The sequence below is a fragment of the Leuciscus leuciscus genome, assembly GCF_965113295.1.
Source record: "Leuciscus leuciscus genome assembly, chromosome: 19".
Lineage (NCBI taxonomy): Eukaryota > Metazoa > Chordata > Actinopteri > Cypriniformes > Leuciscidae > Leuciscus > Leuciscus leuciscus.
The window spans coordinates 15,035,159-15,056,261 of NC_138743.1; the positions used below are offsets into that span (position 1 = coordinate 15,035,159).

Sequence of the window (21,103 nt, forward strand, 5' to 3'; positions counted from 1 at the left end):
ACTTTTGAAGTAAAATTTAAAATTGAGGATGCGGTGCATCGTGATGCATCGTGATATCGAATTGAACCGGATCGATGACATAATAATCATAATCGAACCGAACCGTGAGACCAGTGTCGGTTCACACCCCTATCGAGGATACATCATGATACCAGTGCAGTATGAAACGCAGAAAGTCACCCTACCTCTTGTAGGTAAAGGGAAGTAGACCAGCTCTGATTGGTAGGAACTGGCTAAAGGAACTACACCTGAACTGGAAACAGATTTTCACAGTACACAGGGTGCTTACACAGGCCACAGGGTGCTTACACAGGCAGAGTGGACCCCAGGAGTCAACGAGGTGTTACAGCGCCACCAGGCAGTGTTTTCTGAGAACCAAGGCTGCATAGAGGGTTTTAAAGCCAAAATCCGCATAAAACCAGGCACCACACCAATCCTCTGCAAAGCTCGCCCAGTTCCTTACGCATTAAAGGAAGCAGTAGAAAAGGAGCTGGACAGGTTGGAGAAAATGAAAGTGATTTCAAAGACTAAGAAGAGTGAGTGGGCCTCTCCGATAATCACCGTGCCAAAGGCAGATAAAACAATTAGGATTTGTGGCAACTACAAGGTCAGTATTAATCGGTGTATGGAAGAGCAGACATACCCACTACCTAACACCGAAGATCTGTTTGCTACCTTAGCAGGAGGAACATCATTCAGTAAGCTTGACCTTTCTCATGCCTACCAGCAGCTGATGTTAGATGAAGAGTCAGAGAAGTATTTGACGGTCAACACTCATAAGGGCCTGTACAAATTTCATCGTCTCAGCTATGGTGTTTCCAGCACACCTGCAATTTTTCAGTCTGTTATGGACCAGATTCTACAAGGGCTGGACCATGTGAATTTTTTTTTGGATGATATTCTAATCACTGCTTCATCTGAGGAGAAGCATTTAAAAAGACTGGATGAAGTGCTCACATGTCTGGAAAAACATGGTGTCCGAGTGAAACTGTCTAAATATCAGTTTTTTTAGAGCAGTGTGGAGTATCTGGGACATCTCATTGACCAGGATGGCCTGTACCCCACTGATGAAAAGGTTGTAGCCATAAACAAAGCGCCTGAGCCAACAAATGTCACAGAGCTGAAGTCCTTCTTAGGTCTTCTTAACTACTACAGCCGTTTCCTGCAAAATTCCTCCACCATCCTCCACCAACCTCTACACAACCTGCTGAGAAAAGAGGCTAAGTGGGTTTGGACTTCTGAGTGTGCTAAGGCATTTGAAGACGCAAAGCAGCTATTACAACAAAATAGGGTGTTGGTGCATTACAACACACGTTTGCCACTCCGGATTGCATGTGATGCGTCACCTTATGGAGTAGGGGCGGTAATTTCTCATGTAAGGATGCAACGCTGGGCTCTCATCCTCATGGCATACAGCTATGATATTGAGGACAGGAGATCAGCTGATCATGCAAACGCTGATGCTTTGTCTCGCCTAACCAGAGCCTCAGTCGACAACACAGGAGAAGAGGGAGGTATTTTTTACTTCTCACACGTTGAGGAACTACCAGTGGGTGCAAAAGACATTGAGAGAGCAACTTTAAAAGATCCTATACTGAACAAAGTGTGGAGCTACACAATGAATGGATGGCCCAGTCATGTTCTGGAGGAAGCACTGCGGCCTTATTTCATACGCAGGCAGGAGTTGTCAGCGAAACAAGGCTGCGTTCTTTGGGGCCAGCGAGTCATCATACCCCCAGGTTATCGACAGCACTTACTGGAAGACCTTCATCATGTGCACCCAGGTATCTGCCGCATGAAAGCTCTCGCTCGCAACTACATGTGGTGGCCTGGCTGTGATGGGGAAATTGAAGAGCTGGCGAAAGGTTGCTCTATCTGCCAAGCTGTTCAGAAAATGCCAGCAGTCGCACCGCTGCACTACTGGTGATGGCCAGAAAGAGTGTGGCAGAGAATTCACATTGATTTTGCTGAGAAGGATAAGCAGTATTTTCTGGTGGTCATTGATAGCCATTCAAAGTGGTTAGTAGTTTTTACCATGTCTTCCATCACCTCTCACAACACCATTGAAGTGCTGCAAAGCCTGTTCTCTGCGTATGGACTGCCAGAAGAGCTGGTATCAGATAATGGTCCACAGCTGGTGTCGAGGGAGTTTACACAGTTTCTGGAGAGTAACGGTATCAAACACACTGCTGTACCTGCATACCATCCTGCATCAAATGGAGCTGCAGAGAGGTCAGTGCAGATTTTGAAACGTGCGCTGACGAAGGTTGTGTTGGAGGCGGAGGGAAAGGCTCCCTCGCCACTTGTCATAGACTTGCAAATTTCCTGCTCATGTACCGCAGTACACCCCACACCGTGACTGGACGGACACTGGCTGAGTTATTTCTGAAACGCCAGATCCGAACCCGTTTCAGTTTGCTTAAGCCCAAGCTTGCCAGACGGATTGAAGAGAAACAAGCCTTACAGAAATGTCATCATAGTGGCTCATCTCTTCGTTTCTTTCAGGAAGGAGAAGCTGTCCACGTCCGAAATTTCAGGGGAGGAGTGGAGAAATGGATTCAGGCAAAAGTACTTAAAAGACTGGGAACTGTCACATACCTGATACAAGAGGGTCAGAGGCAGCGCACAGTGCATGTCGACAACATGTTGCCATGGCGAGAAAAGGTTGAGACACTTCCACCAAGCTTGCCCTCACCAGTGGCTGAGAATGAGCCACCAGTAACCATGGACTGTGCTTTTTCCAGCTGTTTTGCCCTGTGCACTAGTGAAGCTAATACCACCTTCTGTTCTCACTAAACCAACTGATCAGGTTGTCGAGGTGTCATCATCACACACAGCAAACAAAAACTCACCTGAAAAACGGCGGTACCCAGAGAGGGTCCGCGTACCACCTCAAAGACTGACTCTATAACTTGCAGTATGTTGCATGTATGTATGTAAATGTAAATCTGCACAGTGAATGTAAGCTGCCAAGAGACATTTTTTGTTGATAATAAGAAGTTAATATTTTGCCAAGATTGAGAAAATTTTCAGGGGCAGGAGATTTATTTTTGTTGTGAGATTTAAATGCAAAGTTAGTTGTTGCTAATTATTGCTAAACTTAAAATGGTTATTGTTTAAAAAATAATAATAATAAAAGGGGAGGAATGTAATAGATTTGTGTGATTGACAGGTTGAGGTTGCCACCTTGTGGGTCATTTTTGCAAAGGTAGTTGCTGTGTTAAGTTTTGTTGTGGCCAATGATTATTGGTGTTTTACCCAGCCAAGCGGCACCGGTAGTTTTAGTCTGCTCCCAAAAGTAACACAGTAAAGACGTGTTTTCGGTAGCCATTCCCAGCCTCTTTATTGTCTCCTGCACGATACACCACACTTTGAGTCCAGCCACCTTTTCTTGTCCTTGCCAAATGTATTGTGAAGGAAGAGAAACCTAGATGGGTTTTGCACTGCAGTCTTTGCATTCCAGTCTTAATATGCTACAAATGATTATCAGTTTCTCAACCCTTTTATGAGCACAACCGAGCTCAACCAAGCACAGCCATTAGGCCCTCCCTCCATATTAAGAGGTGTGATCTATTTGTTCTCATGAGCTGGTGTGTAACAACTGACTTTTAAATCAGGTGAGAAACCAGTACCAGTGTTGGATAGTACCTAGAACCCATATTGGGGACACTTGAATAAAACTAGAAAAGAGCATGAGAACAAAAGAAACCCATTGAGCTGGAGGCAATTCATCACCAATCCATAGTTTTTTGGGCCATCACAAATACTCTTGGGGAATGGTTCTCCAACCACATCTGAAAGTTGCTGCCCATAGGAGTATTTGGGAAGAGAAATGGTGGTTCACTAGGTTTAATCTCAGGTTATCACGATGGTTTGGTAAGTCTAGAGGCTTTTCTCTCACCCTCTGTGTTTTTTTTTTGTGTTTTGTTTTTTACCCTGGATCATTTAGAAGCAATTGGAAAACTTGGAATTGCTACCTTCCAAGAAAAGGATTGAATGACCCTTGAATAATCTGCTGGAGTCTATTTCATATATAGATATTCATACATGCGTCTAACTACGGTTGCAGACGGTCAATCAGCTTGCTCTCTAATGTTCACGGACCGCTCCAATATGGCGGACGGCTAACATAAAGCGCCAAATTGAAACGGCCACTAATGAGGCATCTATGTGTATCTATGGTTCATGATACTCTAAGCATAAAATGTGGTGTAAATTATTTAATATAATAAGATTTAATATACATTTATTTTTCATAAAGTATTTATCTGAACTCGACCGCCATCTTGGATTTTTTTTGTGAGCGTCTAATAATACATTCTGAAATTGTCTTAAAATACTGACTAGGTAAGCAGCTCTGTAAGTTTGGCCACTAGACAAATGATCATAATTCATAAAACAAAAACTGAACATCCACTCAAGACATTGTAAAAAATAGTTAAGAGACGAGTTAGAGTTAGTCTAAAGCTGTAGTGCAGTTATTCACACAAAGCAGTTTGGCTTAAGAGATGTGGTTTAAAAAATGAAGCCATATTATTTGTTTTATTGACATTTGTTTATTTGTAAATGCTTGTCCATTTCCAAAGGCTAGGCTTAATTCTTTTTTACACACATGATATCATTGACCTCCCTCCAACGGTTTGGAGATATAGAGGTGAAAGTCCAACGCAAGGCGTAAAGGGGATGGGCTGGCAGGAGACGTCAGTGCTGTTGGAAAGTGTTTACTTTCAAAATGCTCGTATGGAAATGAAGGGCGAAACATTTGTTTCCTCCTTCTGTCCTGCTGTTGACCTCAAGTTCACTTTTATATGCTGGAAGACGCAGACTCTGAGCAAGTATGGGTTTATTGTTTGTCTGTTTTTTGACAGGTTTAATTAATCTTAATTTGGACATTAAGAAAGTGCTCTTAAGAACGTATCTGTGAAGGCTTTAATTTAATGAGAAACTCTTCATGTCACATTTCCTCAGGACAAATGAGGTACATATTAAAAAAAAATTCTGTATAATAAATCAAGGTTATATTAAGGTGAATACACCATTAGCTAATATTGTCTTTTTGTTAGGTTCAGTTCTGATCAATGTGATTGTGAAATCATTGCCTAGCTGGTCGGAGTCTATTAATGTGCTTTGCATTATTACTTGTTCAGACTCTTCCTATTCCTAATCTTTTGACATGCACAAAATATGATTTTCAAAGGGCATGCATGCATTCCTGTCAAACTGAACGGTAGTTTTGAATGAATGTCTACTGTGAATTTCTAATCGCAAATGCTCCTCTTTCTTGCTAACAGACTTATTATGTGCAGGAAAGGATGAGTAATTTCATATTTAACCAGATACTAACCTAATTAAACAGTACTTTCCTAATACTTCTGATTTGAGACAATTTTCATTGTCTTGCTTCATAAACTAGCTTTTGAGCTATGTGTTGTGTATTTCGTGTAAAGATATTACATTATAGCTTAATAATACACAAGTCTTATACAGAGTCTGACTCAGAGATTTCATAAGATGGGTGTGCAGATAACTACAATCATTGAGTAAGACACTTTCTTGTGTTGTTTGTTTATTTAGATATGTCATGTATTATAATTCATGTTTCACTTTAGTAAAATTGTATTGAATGTCATGAACAAAAATAGTGTTCATAAAAGTTAGTTAGGGGTGAATGGTATGACCAAAATCTTATACAGTATATCATTACATGTTAATTTTCACTCGCAGACAGTTATTTTGCGAGAACTCAGCTTAATTGAAATTAAAGGCACAATCTCATGTCTGTGACTTTAATGACACCTGCAGTGATGATGAGCCAAATAGAAAGCCACTATTAAAAAGACATCCCAGTGGAGGGCCTGAAATTAGTCAGTCAGCTCCATTTGTAACTTAATTAACTGCAATTTTAGACTAGTGTTCTAATGGAAAAAGTAGTTTTAAAATCGAATGAGGTGATGTTTCATATAACAGCATGGTGACTTTAGGCTACTGGTTTGATAAGAATGATTAGTCATTTCAGTTCACATATTGTTGCACTATTGTTGGTTTGATTGCTTCTGTTGTTCTCCTTATTTTTAAGTCGTTTTGGCTACAAGCGTCTGCTAAATGATTAAATGTAAATGTGTGAGAAATGCATTGTGATTGTCTGTGATGTGCAGATATATCACTCTGTGTACCTTTGTCTCTTTGTTTCTTCTTTAGAATCACCTCGGTTGTCCACTGCCTCTGTTGGCAGTAATGACCGGGCCTCCACTGCTACGCTGTCTGATTGCTCTGACTTCACAGATGTCCAGAGGCCCATAAGCGTGGTCTCCACCATCTCATCCGGGTCTGGTTCCTCTCGGGACGGCGTTCTCCTGTCATCCGCTGGTGTGCCCATTGAAGACAATGTGGATCTGGAGTTAACGTCTGCTGCCGATTCAAATGAGACTCAGGGCAATAATCTCGCCCAAGCATCCAGTCAATTTTTCCAGCAAAATAGCAGCAACACTGTTAACAACAACAACAGCTCCATTTCCAACAGTTCCTCTCCATTTGCTGCCAACACCATGGCACCCAACCCTGAGCTCACCTACTTGGACCGTGTTGTCATGGAGATCATTGAGACGGAGCGGATGTATGTGAGAGATCTGCGGAGTATTGTAGAGGTCAGCATGAGTCTTAACCTTTCCAAACATTTACAAACAACTGGGTCATTCCATGTCAAATCAACCAAATTTCAGAAACTTTCCCTGCTCAAAACAAGAATCATTTCTAATTTCAGTATAATTTATTCTTCAGACATTTCTCTTTAAACACAATAAGTATCAGCTGTTTGAAAAGTCACCCAGATTTGGTTTTTGAGCATTGAAAATGAGTAAAATTCAACAATTTGAGCATGCAGTCACAATGGAATCTCCATTTCTGTGCAATTGAACCATATAGGACCTTAAAAATTAAGATTTCAAAAGAAAATTGTAAAATCATATTGAGAAATCTATACTTTTTGAGTTCCAGGCATGTAAACTTTGGAAAAATAATATTTATGGCACTCAGACAGGTATATTCTATGCAATTACGTTGATAGAAAAAAAGAAACGAGATACATTTCTAGTTTCCACATTATTTGTTCTTCAGATATTCCTCTTTGAAAGAAAAAAATATCAGATGTATGCAAAGTGGTTCAAATACATTTGGTTTTTGACCACTGAAAATGTGTACAATTGACCAATTTACTCATGGAGCTGCATTAAGATCTCCATATCTCTGGGATTGAACCATATTTCAATCCCTTAAAATGAAGATGTGTTCCCCCAAAAGAAATGTTTATTAAAAACTAAAACATAAAAGGATATTAAGATTATCTTTAATTCTTTAAGAGTTACAGGCATGCAAACTTGGCAAAAGAACACAAGAAGTGCTTTTTCCCTTTTTTTTTTTACTCTCTCCATTGGCATATAATACAAAAAAGATTGCTAAAGTAAACATATTTTTGCTAATAGACCATCAATCTCTGTGTAAAAATCTAATAATAATGCTGCCATCTTTCTAAAGTAATTTTACCCCCCTGTAATTTGGCTCAAAATATCAGAAGAAAATTGTCATTTTGACCCCCTCGACAAAATTGTGGATTTCTCAGTCTATATACATTTATGACATTTAATATTTTGGCTTTCTTCTTCATTTGTATTTCTTTCAACAGAATTAAAAATGATCAAAATCAAAAAATGTAGCCGAGGACCTCTGGTTGAGTTGACACAGAATGACCCAACTGCTTATAATCAAGTGTCAATTGATTAAAATGTGAGAAAATGTAATTTATTATGTTATATGCTAGATTCTTAATCTCATTCACAGTTAATCCCATATATCAAGATTTACTGAGAAACCCCCCAAAAAGAAGAAAATTTTACGCAACACGTTGTTGACAAGTAAATCATTGATTAGTTAGCATCAAAATCATTAGATAAGTTGCATCTTTCAACATACCTTGTGATGTTCATTCATGTTTATTTCATGCTATAACTAGTAAAGAGGAAGAGACGATCAGTTCACGTGTTGCTGGTCACGGCAATCTTTCACGCTACATTAAAGAGCATCAAATTAACATTAAAGAGCGTTAATTTTGTAACAAAATTGAGAGAATGTGAAACTGAGACCTAGTTCTTATAAAAATAACAAAGCACATAGCTTATTGGATAATTGGACAGGATGCATGCACTTTTTGTCCGAATGTTTTGCATATTGGGTACCCGTCTTCAAACACCTCTGAATAATTTTTTAGATAACCAGAATGCTCTCAAATAGCTTCTTTATTAAGCTTCTTCAGCAGATACAAGTCCGGGAGATCGCGTTGGTCCACCATGTTTTCAATTTGAGAGTTTCATGTGCTGAAAGCTCATGTGGGCCCATCTTACCTATACAATCACCTAGTGAATTTACTATAGTATCAGCCTCACAGAGCATCCAGGCACGGCACACGGGTGCCTCAAGTAGGTGATCCCAGTCTGAAAGACTCATTTTCATGTTTTGTTTTGTTTTTAACGAAAATTCCAAATTCTTACAGTTTAATAACTGTGACTATCTTAATCACGGTTAATTGTGATATTGGGTAATCGTGACATCCCTAGTGCTAGATGGATATTTTTGGCCGTTTTGTTGATTGATATTTAAGACAAGTTTTAAACAGTAACATTTTTAACACTTGAGACCCTGCTTTCAGTTTTCTTTTCAGGTGTTCCCTTTACTTTGCGTTAAACCTTTAGAGATTGTTTATGGACATTTTGACATGATGACTTTCTACACTTAATGAAACAAAACCCAACTCAAATTTGTTTTTTGTTTTTTTTATTTAAAAAGCTGTTTGTGCCTCTAGTGTAGAAAGTCCCATTTATAGAATCCTTGCAGAATTTCCTGAAATGGTGTGGTAGTGAACACTGTTCAAACAGTGAAAAGTCACACATCAGCCATGATGGAGTTCCGCCAAAAATACTTTTTAGAAAGAAGGCACATTTTTGGAGCTTTAAAACATAAGAAATGTTCAGGATGTTGAATCTTATTGCATGTGAAAAGCCAACAACAGTGTAGGTTACAAACATGAATTTCCAAGCTGTGCTTTATCTACTAAATTGTAAATAAGGGTGAATTCTTGTTCATTGCAGCTCTAAAGGACCATTCAGGTGACCTGGCTTATTTCACAGACCTGCTACCAGAGCAAGAACTTGCCAGGATCTTCTCAGTACAGACAGATCCTTTTCTCTAGATCAGTTAATCCAGGTATTAGACAGAAATACCATCAAGAACTTTAACCATTTTGCTGATGTCCACCAGACTTAGCAACAGAAGTAGACTCTTTTCAAAGTCCCACCCTCAAAGACAGCACCTTTAACAAGGGGGAAAATGCATAGACTGTAAAAAATATGGACAAAGCGTCTGTGACGTCACCCATAGACTTCTGAAGAACGGTTTTGAGGCCGTTTATGGGGGGTATGGGCGGCGCCATATTTCAATACAAATGTTCAGAAAGGATAACTTACAGGTATGATGTGTTGTGTCAGATCATGGTCGAGACGTCAAATTTCAGGAATTCCACTCGGCGCAGCCTATGCTCGTTGTCAGCTGTCAATCAAGTTGTCAATCGTGCCCTTATTTGTCATACATTTTATATCTAAATACGATCTAAACTAACGAGTTAGAAAAAAATTCACCCCCCTCACAGTTGTCAGGCACTCGGAACCTATCGAAAAATACAATAAAAGTCCATGGGACCAACCTGTAAAAACATGAATTTATGCTGTGAAAACGGACATTTTAACATGGGGGTGTATGGACATTTGCTCCCTTTTGGGACCTTCCCCTAGCGGATTTTCGATGTATTGCAGTTTTTCGCACTTCCGGGTAGGCTTCATTTTTCAGATTAGAATGTTGCCGCTTGGGAAAATGGCAATGGCAAATTTGAGCTGTACTGTTCTTCAATCATTTAGTCCTCTTAAACCCCACCCCTTTCTTACAATTGACTGCAAACTTGCATTCAGAGCTGCATCCATCTATTCAACAGCTGATGGATCCCCACCCTAAACAACACAGAAGAAAAGCTTTAAGAAATTTCCTCAGCTTTAAGCTGATTATTCCATTAGGAGGTCAGGTCAGTTCAGTGCACTGTAGTCGAGATGGCTGTTTGGTTAAACCCATCAGGCCATATCACGTCTCACACATCATGTTCAATTCCCATGCTTCTGTATTCACACTTGAATAAATTTGTTCATTAGATATTGAATGCATTTGAAGTGTAAGAATTGCTTATTATGACTCGTTAGCAGTCAGGCATCCAATGCACTGGGATTATCACGTTACATAACAACAGGTTTGACAATTGGATTGTGCCAATTGAGTCCTCCAAGTACACAACACAATGACACACAGGTTAAAGTGAGATTACAAACAGTCATGAGGTGTGAACATAAAAAGCATTATCACATGCTTAAGTTGAGTTTAAAAGCACCACATAAACATGCATCACAATATCATTATTTATTTAAAAGCTTGGACTTTGAGAGAATTTGAGAAAATGAGTGACCGGCTGCATGATACAGCCCTGAGATCATGCAGTCCTGAATAATCTGTCCACATTTGGATTAAAGGATATGTAGGTTTTAGGATTTGGCCCTATTCACAAAACATTTTATCTTACCACTAAGAGTTCTCCTAAATAGCAGGAAAAGTTCTTAGGTAAGAGTTTCTTCTTAAAACCTATTCACAAAGCTGCTGAGACTTGTGTAAATTGCTTAGGTGTTTTCCATAAGCATGTGAAACTTGTGAGGCTTCACTTTCACTTGCCTCATGCAGCTGGTTGCCATGGCATTTAGTCAAATGTCTCTGTCCTTGCAACAATGAGGTCTGTCAGTATCTGCATGACAATACCTGTAAATGTAATTTTCCAGGCAAGGGATAGTGTACTACAATATTTGAGTTATGGAGGTTATTAAAAGTGGTCTGGCGGATGAGTTTATGCACACTAGCGGCACCCAGCAACGACTTCAAAGGCTGCTTTAAATCCTGCTGCACCATAGAGCTACTCGCATAGTTTTCCATTAAATTTCATTCCCAAATCATTGTTAGTATACTCACTGACTTCACCCTAGGCTGTATATTGCGTATAGACAATTTTTCAGTTACAATTTTTCAGTTACAAGTGACAATTTTTCAGTTAAGTTCAGTGTTGTTTGGCAGATTTAAATATATACAGTGGGGTGAACAAGTATTTGATACACTGCCGATTTTGCAGGTTTTCCCACTTACAAAGCATGTAGAAGTCTGTCATTTTTATCATAGGTACTCTTCAACTGTGAGTGACGGAATCTAAAACAAAAATCCAGAAAATCACATTGTATGATTTTTAAGTAATTAATTTGCATTTTATTGCATGACATAAGTATTTGATACATCAGAAAAGCAGAACTTAATATTTGGAACAGAAACCTTTGTTTGCAAATGCAGAGATCATATGTTTCCTGTAGTTCTTGACCAGGTTTGCACACACTGCAGCAGGAATTTTGGCCCACTCCTCCATTCAGACCTTCTGCAGATCCTTCAGGTTTCGGGGCTGTCGCTGGGCAATACTGACTTTCAGCTCCCTCCAAAGATTTTCTATTGGGTTCAGGTCTGGAGACTGGCTAGGCCACTCCAGGACCTTGAGATGCTTCTTACGGAGCCATTCCTTAGTTGTCCTGGCTGTGTGTTTCGGGTCGTTGTCATGCTGGAAGACCCAGCCACGACCCATCTTCAATGCTCTTACTGAGGGAAGGAGGTTGTTGGCCAAGATCTCGCGATACATGGCCCCATCCATCCTCCCCTCAATACGGTGCAGTCGTCCTGTCCCCTTTGTAGAAAAGCATCCCCAAAGAATGATGTTTCCACCTCCATGCTTCACGGTTTGGATGGTGTTCTTGGGGTTGTACTCATCCTTCTTCTTCCTCCAAACACGGCGAGTGGAGTTTAGACCAAAAAGCTCTATTTTTGTCTCATCAGACCACATGACCTTCTCCCATTCCTCCTCTGGATCATCCAGATGGTCATTGGCAAACTTCAGATGGGCCTGGACATGCGCTGGCTTGAGCAGGGGGACCTTGCGTGTGCTGCAGGATTTTAATCCATGACAGCGGAGTGTTTTACTAATGGTTTTCTTTGAGACTCTGGTCCCAGCTCTCTTCAGGTCATTGACCAGGTCCTGCCGTGTAGTTCTGGGCTGATCCCTCACCTTCCTCATGATCATTGATGCCCCACGAGGTGAGATCTTGCATGGTGCCCCAGACCGAGGGAGATTGACCGTCATCTTGAACTTCCATTTTCTAATAATTGCGCCAACAGTTGTTGCCTTCTCACAAAGCTGCTTGCCTATTGTCCTGTAGCCCATCCCAGCCTTGTGCAGGTCTACAATTTTATCCCTGATGTCCTTACACAGCTCTCTGGTCTTGGCCATTGTGGAGAGGTTGGAGTCTGTTTGATTGAGTGTGTGGACAGGTGTCTTTTATACAGGTAACGAGTTCAAACTGGTGCAGTTAATACAGGTAATGAGTGGAGAACAGGAGGGCTTCTTAAAGAAAAACTAACAGGTCTGTGAGAGACGGAATTCTTACTGGTTGGTAGGTGATCAAATACTTATGTCATGCAATAAAATGCAAATTAATTATTTAAAAATCATACAATGTGATTTTCTGGATTTTTGTTTTAGATTCCGTCTCTCACAGTTGAAGTGTACCTATGATAAGAAATTACAGACCTCTACATGCTTTGTAAGTAGGATAACCTGCAAAATCGGCAGTGTATCAAATACTTGCTCTCCCCACTGTATGGCCTGTATATAGCTTTAATATGGCCTGTTTCTGTTATTTCCATTTGTGCTGTTGCACCATTGTTTTTTGTTTTTTTAAACTTAAACTGATTGATTGCCACTTTGTTCATTCTTAAAGGGATATTTCACCCAAAAAGGAAAATTCTGTCATCATTTACTCACCCTCATGTCTTTCTAAATCCGTAAGACATTTTCTTTCATCTTCAGAACAAAAATAAAGATATTTAAAATGAAATCTGAGAGATTTCTGTCCCTGCATTGACAGTCTACACAACTACCACTTTGACAAAAGTCGTTAAACGAATCCATATGAATTGAGTGGTTTAGGTTTATTAGCCTGCTGCTACTTTAAGACCTAATGCACGGATCCAATAGACTATTACACATACGTTTTCTCTCAAGAAATAAACAATGTGTTTACAAGGATATTTTGACATATATTTTTTGTGTGTATTTGTCCATTCAAGTGCAAGAAGACTCGAAAAAGATAACTCAATTCAATATTCGTGCACTATATATGAGAGGTGTTTTTTTGTGCACAGCTCTGAATGTGCCTAGCACAGAAAACAGTGCTCTGCTCAGGTGCCAAAATGAGTTCTCTTTCGCATCTTCTTGTGCTTGAATGGATTCCTAACCATTCTGTTAGTGTGAATGTTAAAATGCTTTCTCATATCTCGGCCTAGTATGCAGGGAATAAAAGAATCCTATCCAATCAACACAGCAACTTTGGCACAACACAACACAACTTTGACGTGAAATTTATTTGGGTCTGTTTGTCGAGAAAAGACAAAAAAGTGTCAACCTGCATTCTTTCTAACAGCCTCACACAATTAGTGTCTAAATGCTCTTTACCCGAGCCTCATTTGAACTTCACAGTTTATTCTGTTAAAGGACTAAGTTTGGCTCTGGACACGTGGCATCTGAGGACTGAGTGTAAGGATTGATGCCAAAAGGTTATAGTAAATACCTAGTGGGCAGACTGTCTTACTGTTTATGAGCTTATGCCAGTATCTCGCTTTTACAGTACAAAATAATTTTTGGAAAAAAGTTACTGTAACTTGTCAAAAGTGTTTTTGTTTTTGTTTTGTTTTTCAGGGCTGTAGGCATGGTTTTATATTCACTTTAGGGGGGATCCCGGCAGTTCGTTACACAGAACTTTATTATATTAAATATTAATCAAAAATGATTCACACCTTCACAAAATCCAAACATTCAGTGTAAGAGTAAAAAAATGACATAACATTATTTATAGTAAGTTTAATTGATTCACAGCTTATTTAGAGTTTTGACCTCGACAACCCAACTGCATTTACCACAAACAGTCTAAACTAAAAGATTGTTTTGGTAATTGTTCTACACATTGTCATATAGATAACCTGAAAATACAGTAGTTTATTAAGGTTAAATCTTGCTAACAACTCTTACTAAAAAAATGGGGTAAGCACACTTACATTCTCATTTTAAGAGGTGTTAAATATGGTTTGATTTGTTTACATTAGTTAATGTATTAGGCTAACTAACATGAACCACGAGCAATACATTTGTTACTGTATTTATTAATCTTTGTTAATCTTAGTTGAACAAACAATGAACAGCTGTATTTTTATTTTCACACTGTATGTCTGTATGTTTCTTCACACAGTGCATTAGGCTAACTAATGTTAACAAATACAACTTTTGATTTAAATAATTTAGGCTACTAGTAAATGGTGAAATTAACATTAATAAAGATTAATAAATGCTGTAGAAGTGCAGTTTATTAATAGTTAATGTTAACTAATGTAGTTAACTAGAGTTTAATAAATGGAACCTTACTGTAAAGTGTTACCGATTTGTTATACATTTGTTATACATTGTTATACAACACCATTCAGTGTTGGACAGATCAGTTGTTTTAACCATTCGTTAAATGGAATCGGTTCAAAGGAGTCATTAGTTCGCGAATCGGACGTGTCATTAGCGGACTTGTACGCGTTGTGTGATTATCCCGGCAGTTAGGACATGACATCGCACAAGATTTGTAAACACAGAAAACATTTCATCATTGGATAGGTTTTGTTTTGTTTATTGAAAGTGTTTTTTATGTCAGCTGAATTTTTTTTATCACAATTCACACCCAGCGGTAATTCAGGAAAAAAATATCCGAATGCTCCATGTGAAACTTCGGTCTTCCGATCTTTTACCATCGTGTCAATTCTCAATTGATTTTGATTAATATGTGCGAGGGAGCGAGAGAGAGCAAGACAGTTTGAAGACGCGCGCATGCGCGACCGGGCCTCTCTCTCTGCTCGTTCTTTCAGTAATATATGGAGCTCGAAATGTTTCATTCGGCGACGAGACTGACAAGCACGACAGATAACACACGTGTATACGTGCGTGTACGTCTCCATTTGTTTTATATGGAGACGTACACGCAAATATCACGTCACGTAGACACGTCAATAACGTGTAGCTGTTGAACTTTACATATGGTGCGCGCCCCGTGCCAAAATTAAACATCCGACCGACCGACCGACCGAACGTCTATCCGAACGTCTTGTACTTCTGAACGGGTGACCCACGTGACGACCTGACGTGACGTCAGCGTCTTGAAATTAGCTATTTTTTAACCATGCTAGTATCCAAGCTGATGTGTAAAGTCTATAAATGGACATTAAAGGCAATACATATATATTATACACCTAAAACAACACTAAAATATTAACTGCATCCTACTATACTGTAGCCTACTTGACCGATGCTAGTACATAGAAACATAAGTGCATCAAAGTGCAAAATGTGTTTTAGTGAGTGAGAATGTCTTTAGAGTTTTGTTTTGTTTTTTTAAAGAGTGCATGAGATTTGCAAACAGTGTTTTAACTGCCTGAACCTGTTTAATGTTTTACAGTAAGACTGTTTTATTCAATACATTTGTTTAAGTGAATGAGAATTTGGTTCAGAGAATGGAGTTTAGTGTTTTAGCAATTCAGAAAAACTGTAAAAGACTTATTCAAGTAGGCTACAGTACAGCAGGATGCAGTTAATATTTTAGTGTTGTTTTAGGTGTATAATATATATGTATTGCCTTTAATGTATTGCCTTTAACCCGTTCAGAAGTACAAGACGTTCGGATAGACGTTCGGTTTGGTCGGTCGGATGTTTAATTTTGGCATGGGGCACGCGCCATATTACAGACGTGACGGCGGCGTCACGTTAGAAGTTAACGTGTGGATTACGTCTGCCCGTCTGCACGTCTTAAAGGGGGGGTGAAATGCTATTTCATGCATACTGAGTTTTTTACACTGTTAAAGAGTTGAAAGTGAAAGTGAAGGCCAAGTATGGTAACCCATACTTGGAATTTGACCTCTGCATTTAACCCATCCAAGTTAATGCACACACATTAGGAGCAGAGTAGTGAGTAGTTAACACACACACACTGCAAACGTGGATACACACACCCAGAGCAGCGGGCAGCCTTTGTGTGGCGCCCGGGGAGCGATAAGGGGTTAGGTGCCTTGCTCAAGGGCACCTCAGTCATTTCCCACCGGTTCTGGAATCGAACCAGCAACCTTTGGGTTACCAGTTCAAACTCCCTTACCACTAGGCCATGACTGCCCCTTGGTTTCCCATGCTAAACATGGACAAAGTTTCAAAAATTAAGTTGTACGTTTGATGGAGTATTTCTGTGCCAAAAATACTCCTTCCGGTTTGTCACAAGTTTCGGAAAGTTTTTTTTCGAGTATGGCAAGTGTGACGTCAGATGGGGCGGAATTTCCTTATACGGGTCCTAAGGGCACTTCTCCCGGAAGGGCGCGCGCGCACCCGTAGACTAGAGCGAGAGAGCGAAAGTAGTACGCCCATCAAAGCGCTGTGCTCGGCTTTAGGGAAGTCATCAACGGAGTTGTGCAAGTGTTCTTGGTTGTTCCCTGCATTTCGACGATGATTGTTTTATAAACAAGGCTCAGTTCGACGCCAGATTTGCAGATCGTCTAATGCCTAATGAAGTACATGTACAACATACAATATAACAGTGTTCAGTATTTTCAGATTTAAACTATGGCTACGATTTATATTTATATTCTTTATATCACAATGACATACATATGTATATATACAGTATATACGTGTGTGTGTGTATATGTGTGTAAATATATATATATATATATATATATATATATATATACACACATATATACATATATACTGTACATATACACACACACTCTCTGTATATATGTGTGTGTTTGTGTGTTACATTGTCTCTATAAAGTATATTTACTGTATTATGTAAAATGCAAGTGGAGTACGTATACAGTATTACAGTACTGAAAATAATGTCTGATTACACACCTGTTCGGTCTACAAACGTTTGAATGATTGAAGACACTGTTGTTCTCCCAACATTCGGCTTTACCTTTTGACCCACCTCAGTCATTGTAAGGTCATGATTGATAACATTGTCTGCAATAGTGTCCTTATTTCATTAGAAACATGTCCACAATCTTGACCTCTTCCACTGTTTTGCCTCCGTACCCTTCCACCACACATCATTACTCCTCTTCTTCACGGCTTTTGACCCGGTTTGTTTCTTGTTTCTGTGTTGTTCTTCCATTATCTAAATGTGTGACACTGTGTTGTGCTCTGTCAATATATGCTTGTCAAATGAAGCTTCATGAGATGAACCTCTGAGCTATTTCAGAGACCTGGTTGATTTAATGCTTTACATTCCCCTTCATTAGTGAAATGCAAAACGTATAGCCAAGACACTGTCATTAAAACGTTAAAATATAGCATGTCATGGGAACCAACAACAGCACATACATTTAGGCTATACCCATATATCTATTTAATGCAGCCACTTTAAATTCACATAATGTTTCACTTCTGAGTAACAGAAACATATATATATATATATATATATATATATATATATATATATATTAGGGGTGGAACGGTACATGTATTCGTATTGAACCGAAACGGTACGGGCGTCACGGTTCGGTGCATAAATTTACACGGAGAATACTCTGTATAAAAATAAATAAAACTCGCGTGCAAATTAATTAATGTAATGCGGAACTACTGTTAGATACGCGGTTCTTTAGGGACACCTAATCTGTAGCCCCGCCTTAGCTCTGAAGCAGGCTGCGATGTAAAGATTGCAATGTGTGTGTGTGTGAGATAGAGACGCGCGGTCGCGATCGAAAAGTCGCAAAGTGCTTACGTGTGTGTGTGTGTGTGTGAGAGGCTCGATCGAACAGTGTAAACATAAAAACATACTCCGTCATTTTGTTTATGCAGGACATCGTTCAAACTACAAAGTGTTTAAGTTACTGTTAATTAAAATTTTAAGGAAAACAAATATATTAATGTAGCAAATTAATTTTCAATTCGTTCAGGTACAATTACCAAACATATCTCAAGGTCTTTTTGTCTTTTTAGTCATTAATAAACTAATTATATAAAACTATTGTCAGTGCACTACAATTGAACTGGTTCTATGCCTTTACTCTATTAATAAAACTTATTTAAAAAATACAAGGCTTAAGTAATTTATTTTCCTTTGGTGGTACAGCCTGAGACATGCTTCTGCATTTTTGTTTTGCTTTTCCCTCCATTGTACCGAACTCGTACCGAACCGTGATGTCTGAACCGAGGTATGAACCGAACCGTGACTTCTGTGTACCGTTCCACCCCTAATATATATATATATATATATATATATATATATATATATATATATATATATATATATATATTAAATATAATAAAAATGAATTGCCAACTGAGACAAGTTGAGGAAAAATACCAAGTAAAACACAAATTTGTAAATATTTGTTTGAATGTTTCTGTAATGAGCAGTTTTTATAAAACCAGAATGCCTGTAAATAAACAATATATTAATGACTGGCATTTCACACAATAGTCGATGAAAATACAGTTCCAAACAGCGCCACAGCAGAACAACTGCAATTGTCTAAAAGGAGTAGTTGTGTGGGTGTTAAATATATATTTGTGTTTTTGAAAGAATAGGTTGAACATCAACCAGTAATCTCAATAGAACAGGGCCTTGGCGCCATCTACTGGCAATTTTATATTGATATTTAGTAGTTTATCCTACAATCCTCCCATCCACCATAGATAATTTCTCAAATTGCTTATCTAATCTGTCTCAGCTGCTGCCTGAACCCAAACAAACAGATGAACTAGAAGAACTAACTAGCACTATGAGCACCATTCTCTCTAGAACATTGGATGTGGTTGCACCTATTAAATTAAAAAAGGTCAGAGAGAAAAATAAAGCACCATGGTATAACAATACTACGCATGTTTTAAAGAGAGAAACACGTATTTTAGAGCGTAAATGGAAACAAACTAATTTAGAGGTCTTTAGAATCGCGTGGAAAGACAGTATGTCACGTTATAAAAAGGCCCTAAAAGCGGCCAGGGCTGAGCACCTCCGCAAACTAATAGATAACAACCAAAACAATCCAAGGTTTTTATTTAACACCGTGGCTAGACTAACAAATAAACAGACGTCACCCGAACAAAATATCCCGTTACAGTTCAGTAGTAATGATTTCATGAATTTCAATCTTCAATCGCGCCTTATAATTCAGCTTCAATTATCACCCCGCAAGAACAATTACAGTGCTTTACAACTATAGAACAAAAAGAGTTAAATAAACTTATCACTTCATCTAAAACAACAACATGTTTATTAGATCCTATACCAACTAAACTACTGAAAGAAGTGTTACCTGTAGTGGAAGAGCCTCTCCTCAATATTATTAACTCGTCTTTATCTTTAGGTCATGTTCCAAGAACATTTAAACTGGCAGTTATAAAACCTCTCATTAAGAAACCACAATTAGATCATAATAATCTAGCAAATTATAGACCCATTTCAAATCTTCCATTTATGTCTAAAATATTAGAAAAAGTGGTGTCTGCTCAACTGGGCTCTTTCTTGCAACAAAATGATATCTATGAAAAGTTTCAGTCTGGATTCAGACCGCATCATAGCACTGAAACTGCACTCGTTAAAATCACAAATGATTTACTTTTAGCTTCTGACCAAGGCTGTATCTCAATACTAGTTTTACTTGATCTTAGTGCTGCGTTCGATACTATAGATCATACATTACTCTTAGATCGACTACAAAATGATACTGGTGTTCAAGGACAAGCACTAAGCTGGTTCAAATCATACCTATCTGACCGCTACCATTTTGTCTATTTAAATGGAGAAAAATCGATCATAACTCCAGTAAACTATGGAGTGCCGCAGGGATCTGTATTAGGCCCTCTGTTATTTTCCATATATATGATGCCACTTGGAAATATTATAAGGAAACATGGAATTAGTTTCCATTGTTATGCTGATGACACTCAAATATATATTTCATCACGGCCGGATGAAAACGCTAAATTTTCCAAATTGACAGAGTGTGTTAAAGATATAAAAGATTGGATGACGCGTAATTTTCTTTTATTAAATCCAGACAAGACAGAGGTAATACTTATCGGTTCAAAAAAACGCCCACAAAACCTCGCACAATACACCTTTAACATCATAGGATGTCCTGTTACTTTATCCTCTACAGTAAAAGACCTGGGTGTTATACTCGATTGCAACCTGTCTTTTGAAAATCATATTTCATATGTTACAAAAACAGCCTTTTTCCACCTTAGAAACATTGCTAAGCTACGTAATATGCTATCAGTTTCTGATGCAGAAAAGTTAGTTCATGCATTCATGACCTCGAGACTGGATTACTGTAATGCTTTATTAGCTGGTTGTCCTGCATCCTCAATAAACAAGCTACAGTTAGTCCAAAATGCCGCCGATAGAGTTCTTACGAGATCAAGAAAATATGATCATATAACACCGATTTTATCATCACTGCATTGGTTACCTATAAAGTTCCGTATTAATTACAAGGTATTGCTACTGACTTATAAAGCCCTAAACGGCTTAGCTCCAGTCTATTTAACGGATCTTCTATCACCCTATAATCCATCGCGCTATTTAAGATCACTAAATTCAAGGCTTTTGGTCATACCTAGGATATCCAGAACCACCAAAGGAGGGAAAGCATTTTCACATTTGGCTCCAAAACTCTGGAATAGTCTTCCTGATACTGTTCGTTGCTCAGACTCGCTATCCCAGTTTAAAACTAGATTAAAGTCGCATCTCTTCAGCCAGGCATTCATATAATCCTACAGAGCAAACTACAATCCGTCCTCTAGCTCATAAATGCCAGAGGAGAACTGGCCCCCGACTGAGCCTGGGTT

The 21,103-nt window shown here is 38.8% G+C and overlaps 1 protein-coding gene across 1 annotated transcript in view; it reads left to right on the forward strand.

Moving 5' to 3' along the window:
- Positions 1-21,103, forward strand: part of LOC309482875 (pleckstrin homology domain-containing family G member 3) — a 148,450-nt gene that overhangs the window by 92,917 nt on the left and 34,430 nt on the right. Inside the window, exon 3 of the mRNA XM_082148448.1 lies at positions 6,199-6,644. Within this exon, the coding sequence (XP_082004574.1) occupies positions 6,199-6,644 (446 nt within the window). The remainder of the gene's footprint in view (positions 1-6,198; positions 6,645-21,103) is intronic.